At 41.0% G+C, this 15,289-nt stretch overlaps 1 protein-coding gene across 1 annotated transcript in view; it reads right to left on the bottom strand.

Annotated features, from left to right (window-relative positions):
* Positions 1–15,289, bottom strand: part of CPA6 (carboxypeptidase A6) — a 300,719-nt gene that overhangs the window by 77,148 nt on the left and 208,282 nt on the right. Inside the window, exons 3-6 of the mRNA XM_052651924.1 lie at positions 15,067–15,191; positions 6,674–6,788; positions 4,479–4,580; positions 1,654–1,755 (exon numbers count right to left, since the gene is read on the bottom strand). Of these exons, the coding sequence (XP_052507884.1) occupies positions 1,654–1,755; positions 4,479–4,580; positions 6,674–6,788; positions 15,067–15,191 (444 nt within the window). The remainder of the gene's footprint in view (positions 1–1,653; positions 1,756–4,478; positions 4,581–6,673; positions 6,789–15,066; positions 15,192–15,289) is intronic.

Below are 15,289 nucleotides of genomic sequence, written 5' to 3' on the forward strand. Positions count from 1 at the left end.
GAATTTGGCAATGAACAAGATAGGCTCTGCCCTCAGCACTGGCATAGGAAGAGAGGCAGTTACCACATGGACAAATTAAGTTTAGGTGCTATAAAAAGGCTGCACATGTGAGGGTGAGATTAAATGTTGGGAAGATATATTTTATGTTCTATAATAACACACAGGACCATGCGTGCATGTGTGCTAAATTGCTTCAGTTGTGTCTGACTCTGCGCTATCCTATGGGCTGTAGACCACCAGGCTCCTCTGTCCATGGGATTCTCCAGGCAAGAACTGGAGTGGGTTGCTGTGCCCTTCTCCAGGGGATCCTCCTGACCCAGGGATCAAATCCATGTCTCTTACATCTCTTGCATTGGCAGTTGGGTTCTTTACCACTAGCACCACCTGGGGAGGACCATAGTCTAAACAATAGATGTTCTATTCTTAACCATTTTCCCCCTTTTCGTTTTTGAAACTTGAGACAGTAGACAGTATTATATGTATATAATGGATATTTATACAAGATGCTAGGGTTAACAATTTGTTACCTTTTGCATTTGTCCTACTGGGTAAAATGGTATTTTAAGAGAATATGAATTGCTGAATACACTGAGTGGGAATACTTTGAAAATTTTATTATTACATTATAAAATGGATACTTGTGTGGGCTTGGTGGTGGTGGAGAAGCAGATTTTACAAATTTAGTACATCATTGACATTTGTGAGGCATATTTTCTAAGACTAGGAGAGTCTTCAAAATCACAAATTGCACTAGGTCACATAATTTTCCCATAAAACATTGTGAAATATAACTGAAATATTTCACTATCTTGTATCATTAATGGTTTTCCATAAGTAACTTTTAGGGTTATTTTCTGGCTTAGAACCTCCTTTCCTTAGACTTTTTCACTTTTATTACCTGTACTAGTAGTTTCGTTTTCTTTTAGGAGTCTTTAAAAAAACCAAACACTGAGAAGTTAAACTGAAAAAGAAAACCATGAAAGTCATTTCATTCTTGACAATAGAAAGATATCAGAACGTATTAAGATGTTAGCCCATGAGGCTGACCTACTCCTGGGATAAGAACACATTCAATATACTAGCCTCATAGGGCTTATGACTTAAATGAAGCCTCCAGAAAATGAGAAATCACTGTGAGTCATCAACCATTAGTCAGTCACTGAAAAGCCCTGAAACAGTGAATGTTACATCCACAAATGCTAAAGGTCATTGGTGTCTAAATCATAGATCCATAGCAGGAGGGCATCTCTTTATTGCTATAGCATATGTGAGATCATTTTGAAGAACAAAAGTCATGTAGAATTTTCCATGAATATCACATTAGAAACTGTTTTGAAAAACCATACATTGAATTTTTAGCCTTTTGTCATATATCAGCTACTATGGTTGGTTCCTAATTTGTCATAAATTCCTAAATACTCTGAATCTCAAATTCTTTCTCTTTAATGAGGGTTGGTAACTCCAGTCTCCAAAGGCAGAGGTGAAGATAATCTGAGCCAGGGTTTTGAGAGGTCTTCCTAAACGTAAAAGCAACCCACACAATTATGGTGTTATTATCAGGTATCACTCGCTTCACATTCCCAGTTTTGTTCCTTGAGCAGAATAAAAACACTGGCTAGCTCAAATGGAGACTGCATAAAGGGTTTAACTTACTTCTTTTACAAACCACTGGCAGAAGGCAGGACCAATCCATTCTCTTGCATGAATGCCACAGTCCATCCAGACAGCTCTTTTGTAAGCTCGTGATCTGCCCAGCTGAAAAGAAGAGTATTCATAGTAACCAAAGCAAGCTTTTATTTTTGGATTCACTGACCTGCATAATTTAATATGGTTTCAGCATAATACTTCCCTAGAGTTGGGTTCATCAGGTAACCCATAAAAAAGACAAAGAGAGTTCCTATTGATTTCAGAAGTCTAGGCTTATTTATGCAGAAACTGTAAATTTATTGCCTTAATTACAAATCAAGAAGTGGAAAATACATAAGGAAAAGGCAGTTGGTTAAATAGGTGTGCTTCTCCATTTTAGGGCTTCCCAGATGGCACCAGTGGTAAAGAACCTGCTTGCTAATGCAAGAGATGTGAGAGATGCGGGTTCGATCCCTGGGTCGGGAAGATCCCCTGGAGGAGGGAATGGCAATCCATTCCAGTGTTTTTGCCTGGAGAATCCCATGGACAGTGGAGCCTGGAGGGCCCCAGTCCATAGGGTTGCAAAGAGTTGGACATGACTGAAGCCACTTAGCACGCACACATTTCATTTTAATATAATATGTGGCGGTTAAGTAAGAAGCTGAATTTTTCCCTTCCTTTTCCCTGTCCTTGCCCTCTTTTTCTCAACCCCCCTTCCCAGGAAAGGTAACAGAAATATTCCCAAGCAATATCTAGTAAAGAAATACCTATGTCTTGTAGGAAGACAAAGTCAAATTTTATTACAGTACATAAAGGAAACACAAAACAATTTGATTCGTAGAATCAAGCAATAAACTTTTCTTTATAATCTTGCTATATAAATTTCATCTATAACATGGTTTCTTATCCACTAATTAGTAGGTGGCTTTCAGGCTTCCCTGGTGGCTCCAACGGTAAAGCGTCTGCCTGCAATGTGGGAGACCCAGGTTCGACTCCTGGGTCGGGAAGATCCCCTGGAGAAAGAAATGGCAACCCACTCCAGCGCTCTTGCCTGGAAAATCCCATGGATGGAGGAGCCTGATAGGCTACAGTCCATGGGGTTGCAAAGAGTCGGACTCGACTGAGTGACTTCAGTTTCATTTTTGACATTGATGGGAAATCTAGTTTTCATTCATTCATTAATTCACTCAGCTGATATTAACACTTCAAGAAAACCTTTTAAACATCAGACATGGGGCTTGGCCTTGGAGATTCTGAGATGAGAAGATGAGGAATTTATATGGTGGTGGAGAGGGCAGAAATACAAGCAATTCATCACTATAATGTGAATATGTAGGAGTTACTTTGGGGACATTGGGTGTTATGTGTCATTTTCCTGTGGAACAAATGAAGGCTTCTCAGAAGAGAAAGACTGAGTAGGAGAGTAAGACTTGAAGCTTCCTTGGCAGACAAGGGAAAGAAGACATCTATCTCAAGCTTGGAAGAGAAGCTGAGCACACCATGTTTGAACCACTGCTTCTAAGGTCTGAGGAAAGAAGGGAGATAAAGCTGACCCAGGGGCAGGAGACACATGACATTCCTAAATATGACATACAGATAAGGCTTCATCCTGATTCTATGGGAGGGGTTTGTGTGTGTGTGTGTATACTTAGAGGATGAGAGGATGGGGACTCATGAGGAAGTTCAGTCCTGAGGCCATGATTGTAATAGTCCAGGAAGAATAGATCCAGAAACAAGCCTAGGTCAACAGCAGTGAGGACAAGAGAAGAGGTTGTGATAAATCCAGAAGATAGAAGAAAAAAAAGTTGTCAGTTCTTCGTGTTAGGTTTGAAGTGGTTAGAATAAGGAAGAGGAATTCAGGTGGTTCATGTTTCCTGATCTGGAGCTCAGTGGTGTCATCGTGAGTCTGAGGTGCTTTGGTGAATGTCGAGATGAGGATGCCCAGCTCTAGAGAGCAGAGTCCACTGAACAGATAAGTCTGGAATGATCACTGAAACCATGGGGTGGATGTGCTTCTGAGACAGCAGGCAGACAGAGAGCACAGCTGGGGAGAGAATCCTGGGGTCACCAGAACATAAAGAAAGGACAAGGGAAGAGGATGTTCTGAGATGGGAGGAGAGCCAAGTAGAAGTCATCCAGAAGTTCTAGAGTCATCGTCGGGGCAAAGGTCAGGGAGTCCAGGGTCTGAATGGTTGGTGAGGAAGTAGAGACAGTGATGTAGGAAAATCTTTTAAGATGTTTGGCTAAGAAGGAATGGAGAGCTATAGGTGAGTAGCTGGAAGAGAATGCAGGCTCAAGGGCTGGGAGTGACGTATACCTTCTGACACATTTGTATAGTTTTGCATCTGTTCATTGTAAGCAGCACCAACCCACAAATAATTTTGAAGGTCATTATTTTTGAAGTTCATCAGTCACTATGAATAAGTTAGAAATAGTCTTCTTTGGAATACCCAATGGCAAAAATTAAATATGGCTCAAAAACTTAAGGGAAAAACTATTTTTTTCTTAAATTTTACTTAAATTTCTTAAATTTTCTTGAATTAAGTGAACGTGTTAGTCACTCAATCATGTCTGACACCATGGACTGACAGTCCACCAGGCTCCTCTGTCTGTGGGATTATCCAGCCTGGATACTGGAATGAGTTGCCATTCCCTTCTCCAGGGTATCTTCTGCACCCAGGGATCAAACCTAGGTCTCTTGTTTGTAGGCAGATTCTTCACTATCTAAGCCACCAGTCTTATATTACCAGATGATGTTAAATACGAGACACCATTTCGCTTCTTTTCCTTATAAGTCAAAGCTGAAAAAGATGAATAGTAAATATTCAGTTGCTAATTTCTTATTTTTTTACCTTTAAAACGTAAAGAGATCTTCCCTCATATGATTTTCCAATAGAGAACATGTGAATGAGACCTGAATGTGTTTTATTCAAATGATGCATCCAATTTTGAATCTAAAAGCAAATAAATTAAAACCATGTTAGACTCACACAATTATGGAGCTTTTAATAAACAAAAGGTAACAGAAATACAATAGGTCTTAGAACTCAAAAAGCATGTATGGAGTATAAAATTTAATGAAAAACCAATTTTGTAGTCTTAATTTTCTTCAGGCTACTAAAAATTACACTTTATTTTCTGCCCTCATATATAGCTACTTTGTCTTCATATTGTTCCCTTTTTAAAGCATACCTTTCTACTACTATTTGTCATTAACATCTTAATGGCAAAATTTTATAGAAAGTTAATCAATGTATTCTGGATTCTTCTTAAAAAATAAAAATTTATTTCTTTCATCTCCAAGTGTTTAAGAAGAAAAGAAGTAAGCTTCAGAAAAACCATCCCAACTATTGGAAAGTATTTAAGTCCTATATATTGTAATTTACCACTGAACAGAAGATGCTGAGAAAAAGGCATTATCTTTTGCGTTTAAGATTTAGTCTATCCAGCCACACATCAGAGGGCATACCATGAATAATTTCCCCAGTAATAGCGATATACTGACACTGATCCATTCACACACATTTATCTGTCATCAGGAAAAGGTATATTTGAGGTGGATAAATAAGGTATTTAGAAAGATGGGTAACATTTCTGACTTAAAAGCCCAATAGGGGAGGAAGGAGGTTACAAAAAAGTGTCCCACTGTTCCAAGATGTGTAAGAGTCTAAAAAAAATATTTGGAAAGTACTCATATTTTCCTTTTTTTCTATTGCTGTTTAGTCTAATAAGCACATGGACACACATATATTTACATATATGTATATATGACTGAGCAACTCAACACATACAAGTATATGTACTTATCTATATTAAAATATTTAAAAAATTTTGACCTTTTTCTAGTGCATGTTAATAGCACTTTAATGTGTCAAGTTATCTAAATCCTTTCCATTGCTGCTAACTCCAAGCTTCTAAAAAGTATGTTAAAAACATAAAATATGTGGACGTACTTTTGAAAGTCATTATCAAGAGAACCAAACATTCTCTTAAGAATATAACAGGATCTCATTACTTCTATGACTGGCATTCCTTTGCTCAGTTCAGAATTCAGGGGAAGAATGAAAAAATGTATGTACTCATTCACTTACTCAGTCTGTCAACGACCCTCTATTTGGAAGTCTCTGCTTGACACTGGAGATAGAGGGGTGAACAGAAAGCAATGGCTAGCCCCCATGGCCCTTGCAGCTTATTAGGAGAGGAAGGCATTAATCAAGTACTTAGTCATAATTAAAAATTATGTTAGGTATCACATCCATGTACTATGGGTGCAGGTAATATGCTGGGGCTGGGACAGGGAGTTCTGACCCATTTGGGAGAGTAGAACCAGCTCTCTTCTTGCATAAACTGAGATTTGAAGAATAACTAGTTGTTGCCCAGATGTACAGTAGCAGCAGTGGGATGGGTCCCTATGTTTTCCAGGTAAAATAAGTAATAGCAAGCTAACAGGCACCGAGGAGCCACACATGCCGTTTGGCTTTGGGGGGGCTCAAATTTGCAGAGAGTATGGGGCCAACATCAAAATTCACTCCACTGCTCAGCCAAACCATTGCCCACAAACTCTGGCTAGCTCTACACTCCATGGATTTCCAGTTAGGATGTTTATTACCATTATTACAGTTGGCCCTCCATATCTTTGGATGCTGAACTGGTGGATACCGAGGGCTGACTGTACCATGCTGTTGTACATGAGGGACTTGAGTATCCACGATTCTGGAATCCACAGGGGGTCCTGCACCCAATGTCCTTTGGATACCAAGGGCTGACTATATAGCAGCATTACCACACTCTTCTATTGCACTTCTCCTGTCCATTGTAGGGGTGGGTTGGGTAAAGCACACTAAATTAAAATTATTTTGCTACTTCTCGTATATACTTCTCATATAAAATGCTTAATGGAAGAGAACTGAGGTGCCTGGACATTGTAAGAGCTTAAGTATTCTTCACATAACTTCTGCCTGTGTTCCTATGCTTCTCCCCGGTCCTGAGACCTGAATGATAAAGAGGCACTTGAAAAAAAGCCACAAAAAGTCATTTGATTACATACTTCTTCTAAGGAGTGATAAACTTCATAATTATATCCAGAGAGGGATCTTCGACTTCTCCAGGCTGGCAAACTGCTTCCCTTTTCCAGTACTTTCTGAAGATCTTCTATGAGGATCCTGGATTTGAAATGATAGACATGATTACAATTAAATGGAGATAATATAAAAATGAGTCAAAAGAAAATCAGGACTGACATTTCTAAAAATACCAAATGTGGGGAAGATGTTCTTTTTCAGAAAATAACAATTCTTAAATAAATGGTATGCTGCTGCTGCTAAATGGTATAATGAATATTAAATGTAAAATTATAGAACAGATGTTCCCAAGTAATAATGATACTAATAGTAACCATCATTGATGAAGTAGCTACAAGAATGGAATGATGGGAACACTTATATTTATAGCACGGTGCCCAGTAAGGTGGGAGGCACTGTGCTGTGTATTTTATTGGGTTGGTCAAAAGGTTTGTTTGTGTTTTTCCATAACATCGTACAGAAAAACCTGAATAAACTTTTTGGCCATCCTAATACATACATCAACTGAGTTAATAAAATCTACCTCATGTGGTTATTTCCACTTTGCAAATGGGGAGACCAAGCCTCAGAAGGGTTAAGAACTTGCCGATCATCATTCCGCTAGTGATGCAAAGAATTTGAACTTGGAATGTGAACCCAAAACAGACTCAAGTCTGGTGCGACATTTTGAAAAATGAAGCAAGACAAGCTCCTCCACTCCCTTGCCACAGCCTCCTTTTCAGCTGTTTCTATCTGTTCCTGTGCCTTTTGTCACACTGAAAGACTTTCCTTATGTCATTACCTAGCACACTTGACCCAGAGCTCAGAAAAGGGAAAGAAGCAGCTGCCAGCTTCAAGAGGAAACAGAAGAAACAATCAGAGTCAGAAAAAGCTACTTTTACTGCCTGACAGTGTCAAGGATGCCAAGAGAAGACAAGTTCAGGTAAGCAAAGCGAATGCACTTGGGAACTGAAGGCTGTGGCCAGGCCTGGGGATTCCAGGGTCACTGAAATGTGTGGAATAGCTCCAGCTGCAGTCGTTGGTATCCTTGATGAGATGTCCGAGCTAGATATAGCTAGTTCCCCCAGTGCTCACTCACCTCCACCGACTAGAGCACCATGAAGTAACAAGGTGCTCATTCATTTACTTAAAGATGTTAAAGGGCCTCTCAGTGATTTTCCTGGGCTGGACAGGTAGCTAAAAAAAAAGAAAACCAAAAACTTTGCTTTCTTATTTTATATTCCAAAGAACTTGTTGCTTGGCGGTTTCAGTGCTATTAAAACAATATGTAATGGCATCTTTAAATGACTTTCAAAGTTGACCCATGTAAGCCACTTTATTCAAGAAATTCAAGACAATTTTTTGGTCCACAAAAGAAATAGATTTACTTAGGGTCATGCTGGGTGTAGGACATTCCTTTTGCTTTATTCATTCGTTATTTCCTGAGGACCCACTGTGGACAAAGCATTTAATCGGGAATTTATCATCAGCTTACTGTCCTTGTGGTTTCAATGTTCGACTTTAGAAACATCAAAAATCAAGGTAAGGTGGCATGGCACAGAGTTGGTAAACTTGTTTGGTAGTTGCTTGTTGGGGCTCAAAATATGAGTGGAGTTTAAATTGTCAGTCTGAACATGATCTGTATTAGTTCTTTCTTTCTTCCCTCAAGGAAACAAGTTATAGATGAAAGTAGCTTTGTATGGGTAAAGAATTTTACAGTATTGCCAGTGTTGCTGTAAAGAACCAAATGAACATCTTTATCAATGTCCAGTCTTCTTGTGTTGTGAGCAAATCTGGGGTGGTCAAGAAAGATGCGAGTTTGATTAGAGCTGAGATGGTTATAAACTGTCAACAAATTCCAGTTACTGCAGGCAATCTTCAGCTATGATTCCCTCACCAGTACCATCTATCCATTTCTCCTGGATATTTTATCTCTTTCAGGAAACTAAGGCGGGGGGTGGGGGGTGGGTAGTAAATAGACTTGCCAAAGCCAGCCAATTACAGAAGAATCTCTTTGTGAAGTTTCAATTTGAAAACATAAGACACACAAACACACAAGTTTTCAAAGGTATAAAGGCCTTTACAGAATGTTTACAAAATGAAGCTCTAGTGTATTGTTTTTGTATTATTTCCAAAGTGGGCAGACTTTTTAAACATAAACAAGCACAGATAATTTGTTTCCCTGTTAAGGCAAGAGTGGGCTTCCCAGGTGGCTCAGTGGTAAAGAACCTACCTACCCATACAGAATATGCAAGAGATGCCAGTTCAATCCCTGGATCTGGAAGGCCCCCTGGAGAAGGAAATGGCAACCCACTCCAGTATTCTTGCCTGGAGAATCCCATGGACAGAGGACCCTGGTGGGCTACAGTTCATGGGATTGCAAAGATCAGACACGACTGAAGCGACTGAGCAGGCACAAGGTCATTCTTCATATTCATCACCAGGAAATTTCTGGAGTTCTGATGCTGGTCCATCTGTTTGTTTGGCACTGTACTCCTTCAAAAGCTAATATTTCCCCAGGAGTTTCAGTATGAAAAATTATGCTTCTGAATGAATTATTTATCATTATCAGTTGATAAATGACTTAACATATTACTAATAATATAATAATATCCCCATTCAGAGAATAGTCAGAATAGTTCTAATTGATAATTGCTCCTATACAAGATTTACTGTAATATTTTCTAACTAGTGTTGTAACCAAAGTAAGAAAATTATGAAGTTTTTCATTTTGAGGTTGTGGAATCAATCTAGTTGAGTATTAGCTTCTTTGATGAATCAATGCTTAAGCTTCTCAGTCTTGTTTTAAAATTTCCAGGTGCCCTGAATTGAGCTGGTCTTCGGAGCTCTGCTATCTATCCATTCATTTAGGCCAGTGATTCTCAAGACAGGCTGCTTTAAAAATCACCCACGAGCTTTAAAAAATATGCCACACTGAGCCCTACTTACACAAGAATCTCTGTGCAAAGGTATCAGGCCTTTCTGAAAAGCTCACAAGGTGATTTTAATACATAGTCGAGCTCAAATTTAGGCTAACAATCTGGAAACCAGTAATTTAGGCTAATTAATCTAGAAACTGACTGCTCTCAGTCTTCTCAGTTTCCACATTAAATAAAAATGGAAGAAAGCATTAGAATATGACTGGTCCGAGTGTCCTCTTTCCTCCTGAGTGTCCGTGCTGGGAGTGGTCAACAGCAGCTATCCCTCCTCTCTCTTTGGACCTCCTGTACTGAAAGGGCTGGGAGGCTGAAAAGTACTTTTCCTCGACTCTCATGTAGCTGTGGTTCTGGGTATGCGTTTGTGAACCCTGCCAAGAGAGGAAGTTAAGAATAGGGCAGAGGCCATCTCCTGCTGGTGTGACCATGTTGAGGTGGCAGAAACATGACTGTTTAGAGGTTGTCAGGTGTCTGGACTCAGAACTCTGGGGTCCAGTCACCAGCTTCTTGACTTGAGAGGCAATTATGGTCACAACGGTGGGGGCAGTTGTAGCCTGGGAACAGCTTCCTGACCACCACGCTGTTACACCAGGTCTGGCCCCATTTTTCTTGTCAAAGTGGCCAACTGGAAACCAGCAGGTTGATGAGAGGCCCATGAAATGGGGTCCAAATGGCTTTTTTTTTAAAAACAGCTGTAGTTTCTTAGTGTCCTTACGGCTGATTACCATTTCTATTCTAACCACGTGTGCGCTCAGTTGTGTCCGGCTCTTTCTGGCCCCATGGACGGTAGCCCTCCAGGTTCCTCTGTCCATGGAATTCTCCAGGCAAGAATACTGGAGTGGGTTGCCATTTCCTTCTCCAGGGGATCTTCCTGACCTAGGGATCGAACCCACGTCTCTTGCATCCTTGCGTTGGCAGGCAGATTCTTTACCACTGTGCCACCTGGGAAGCCCCAGTGTGTAGCATATACTTCCTTAAAAAGTCAATGAACATGCCAAAGTGTACTGTATCAAGCCTTTTTAATGTGATTATATTTTCACTAAGTTGTTTTCCTTTTGAAATAGTCAAAGATTTTTTTCTAGATCTATTAAGAACTTTATACAAGCGATATTATCACTTAGTACAAAATCACCTTCCCAGAGCTTCTAGGGTGGAAAAGGGAGTGTGTGTCAAACTTTGAAATTCCATTACCATTTTTTTTAACAGGTATTCAATTTACAAAATTATTGAAATTTTTTGTGGCAAAAGGAATCATTTTCTAGGTCATGTTGTTAAGAAGGGTTGATCACCTGGGGGCCAGACACATGAGGCCACATTATCTCTGCTATAAAGATAAGTATATCTATACATTATGTATAGTTGTACAGAGTAAATTATAATCTTTGGAAAATATCCCAGGCTATAATAATATAACTCAATTAGAATGATCTCTACCTACCAGCCCTGGGGAATTTAATTGACTTACATATTATTATCTTCATGCCAACAAAATGAATAATTCTAAATGATTGCTCTCCAGGAGGAGACCACTGGTTTAAAACTCTCATTTTTAAAAAACTCTATTCTCTGTGGTATAAAGGGTGATATTTTATTCTGTAGCAGTTCCACATGACCTATGTTGAATGCAAATAGAAACTCGTTAAAATAACTGGTATATTCTTTTCTTCCAAATAATAATTAATGAGGCATTTGAGTTTTTTATTGAGGACCTATAGAAATAAGCTCTTCCCTGCTAGGCATTCAGAGAATCAAAGCCTGCCTTTGGAGCTACAGCAATGACTAAAATATGTTCAATATGAACAATGGTTTTACGCACAGCTGTGACTCTGCCCTGTTATGGAGGTACAGATGAAATACCTTTCTGCAAAAAGCCGATCAGTAGTTTCATAAAGCTGTGCTTGTCGCTTTGAGAGCCAAATATCTCTGGGGCCAGGGAATGATATTACTGCCCCATTGAACCCTCTGTCCCAGCCTTTCACAGAGACTAGAGCTCTCTCCCTTGACTGAGAGACCCATGAACCCTTCCTGGGCCTCACCAGGGATCTTTGTGCCAGTTCTGGCAGTAAAATCACTAGCTTAAAAGTTGGAGTATTTGAGAGGTTGTGTGTGCCCAGTTGTGTCTGGGTCTCTGCGACCTTGTGGACTGTAGCCAGCCGGGCTCCTCTGTCCATGGGATTTTCCAGGCAAGAATACTGGAGTGGGTTGCCATTTCCTTCTCCAGGTGATCTTCCTGACCCAGAGATTGAACCTGCATCTTTTGTGTCTCCTGCACTGGCAGGCAGGTTCTTTACCACTAGCAGCACCTGGTTAGTCATTTACAATTGTGGCCAAAATCATAGGGTTCCAAACCAAGAGTAAGTCACTCCTTCCCATCTCTCTCATTCACTAGCCTGCATTTCTCCCCCCAGATTTTGCACTTTCTCTCCATCTCTTCCCCCCATCCTTTGCTTTTGTGCCCTCTGGAATTCTCTTTGATCGTAAATAAAATTCCTACATTCTCCAGTCTCTTTAGAGAACTCCTTCTCATATTCTTGCACCAGCAGAAACTGGACTCTTTCAAGGACACAGACTCTTTGGTGACTTTCTCTCCTCCTACTTTGTCAGCATCCTCCTGGGTACCATTGGTACTGCTCCGTTAACCTTCTAACTTCCAGGAAAAGCTCTTCCTCCCTTCAGCATTGTGCCATTCCTGGTTGCTTACCTCTAAGTCCTGGCTCCTCCCTGCTACTTCTTGTCTTAGGAACACATTCTCTTTCCCCACCTCTAATCTTGCCATCAGCCAAGGAAATTCAAGATTTCTGAGATGGCTTTATGGTGATTAACCTCACTCTCTCTTGACTGCATCAGCCTAAATGATCTCCATTCCACTTCAGCCATCTCCTTCATTGCTACCCCTATAATCCCATCACCAGCCACAAGTATTCTACTCCAGAACTCTTAATGTCCAGCAGCCTACACTTTATCAAAACGTGTTTCCTTCCAACTTGTTGCCCTCAGTCACATTAAACCTGTTTTCGCTGTAAATATCTTAATGCCCTGATTTTTATTGGAATATAGTTGCTTTACAAAGTTGCTGGTTTCTGCTGTACAGCAAAGTGAATCAGTTAAATATATATCCACTTTTTAGATTCTTTTCCCATATAGGTCATTACAGAGTACTGAGTACAGTGCCCTGTGCTATACAGCTGGGTCCTTTGTTGTTGTTGTTTAATCGCTAAGTCATGTCCAACACTTTTTTGACCCCATGGACTGTAGCCCTCCAGGCTCCTCTGTCCATGAGATTTCCCAGGCAAGAATACTGGAGTGGACTGCCATTTCCTTTTCCATGGGATCTTCCTGACCCAGGGATTGAACCTGCATCCCCTGTACTGGTAGGTGGATTCTTTACCACTGAGTCATCAGGGCAGCCCCCTAGTTTATTTAGTTAATTAGTCATCTAGTTTATTTATAGTACTGTGTACTGTGTATATGTAATTTCGCTATGGGGAACAGTATGGAGGATCCTTAAAAAACTAATAGTTACCATATGTCCAGTAATCCCATTCCTGGTCATATATCTGAAGAAATTCAAAAAAATAACATGCACCCCAATGTCCCATCATTCTTCCTAGATCCTCCTCTAACCTAGACTATCCAGATTAGACCCCACAGGTGAATACTTGAGCTAGCATCTCACTAGAAACCTTAACTTCCTTGTCATCTTGAGCTTTCTGTGGTTCTAACCAACAAAACGTCAGCTCTGTATCAGTGCTACAACATTTCTTCTCTGCAACAACCACTTTTATTGGTTCCTACCCCTATTTCTTTATTCTAAGTAGATACATTTTGCTTCTCAGTTCATCCAGAAAACTGGGCTATGAGTTATGATCTCTTGTCCTGTTTCCCTGGTGACTCAAATGGAAAGAATCCACCTGCAATGCAAGAGTCCTGGATTCGATCCTTGAGAGAGGAAGATCCTCTGCAGAAGGAAATGGCTACCCCTGCAGTATTCTTGCCTGGAGAATTCCATGGACAGAGGAGCCAGGTTAGCACAGTCCATGGGGTCACCACAGTCAGACGTGACTGAGCCATTAGCGCTACTGCTACGACTATCTCTTTCACCTGTTGGCTCTCTTCTCCACAATCTTAAACTAGACCCGCATGTACCTCTTTGGTCTTATAGGATGAAGTACTTTTCCTACCATTTAAAACTACTCCCTCACCTGTGCATTGTCTTTCATCATCAATTGCCTCCTTCCCTGCTGGTCACAGCACTTTCAGGCCACAGTTGCCCCCTCTACCCACACTCCAAATCTCAGGCAGTCGCTGAACTAGCATCTTCCTCACCTCTGCCCTCTCCCTATTGTAACTTCTAAGAGTCACAGAATAGTCTGCTCTGCTGCTGTGTTCTCACCTCCTGTTCACTTCTCTGTCTTCTGCTCCTGACACTCGAATCCTACCATTAGGGTTACCAGTGCAACTTCCACTGCCAAATTCGAAGGTAACTGATCAGTCCTTTTCTTGCAGGAGATCACTGTGGCACTGGGTACCACTGACATCCCTTATCTCAAAAGGTTTTGTTTCTTATTTGATGATTGGGACTATCTTCCAGCTGTTTCACATTCACTGCTTAACTAATACTGTAAAAAAAAACTCAAAGTATTCAACTGTATCCACTTGGTCACCAAAGACAGAAGACTTAGAATCACCCAAGAGTTCTTCCTCTCCCATCTACATCCCAACAAATGCAGAGTCCAGGTGGTTTTGCTTCTGAAATATTTCTTGGAATTCTCTTTTGATCCCACCACTCTGGTCCTGACTCAGGGTCCTCATTCTCTCACCTGGATTGCTGCTGTAGTCTCCTCCTACCCCACCACCCAGTTACATGTGGCTCCCTTGCTTACATCCTACGACTGTGCAGCATCACCCATAAGATGAGGTCTGAGTTCCTAACTCTGAACTGCAGCTTCCCACAACCTGGCCCCTCACCCTACTGCTCAGGCACCTTTTCTTCCTACTCCCTGACCTGCACCAGTTCCCTGCACAGATACTGTGTTGCTTCTCGCCTTTGCTTGCATTTTCCCCTCTGTCTTCCAGGTCCCAAGTCTCATCCTTTTTCCAACCGATGCAGCACCTGCAGAGTCTGGCTTTTGTCTGCCCATCTCCACATCCACCTTCTAGGCATGGGTAAACTACTCTCCTCTCCTCACACAGTAAAACCCTCCCATGTGTACACTGATTACTTAGGTGAATGATAGAGAAGTGTGGTTGCTCCCCCTCCACCGTAACGCTAAGAAAGAAGCTCATGACTAGCAAATAGAACTGTGCCATATCCATGTTGCCTTCCCCACCATGAAAAACAGAACCTGAAGCACTATTGTTGGCACTTACGACATAACCTAAATACAGCTGCCATTCAGTTCAATTGGGTATAAATGAATTAAGCAATGAAACGGCACGCTTACTTGTACTGGATGTTGGCTTCCTGCAGGAAGGTCAACAGGGCTCGGGAGCCATTGTGGGGAATGTGGACATCGGTGACTGTTCCCTGTGATATCTGGGAGACACCTCCGGGCTGCCACAGGTCCACCTGTAGTGCAGGAACCAACCTATAATTCACAGTCAATGTCGGTGGGGAAAGATCCATGTCACAGTGTCAAACACATCATCTTGTTGGCTTACAGCAAT

Source organism: Budorcas taxicolor, chromosome 14 (genome assembly GCF_023091745.1).
Source record: "Budorcas taxicolor isolate Tak-1 chromosome 14, Takin1.1, whole genome shotgun sequence".
Lineage (NCBI taxonomy): Eukaryota > Metazoa > Chordata > Mammalia > Artiodactyla > Bovidae > Budorcas > Budorcas taxicolor.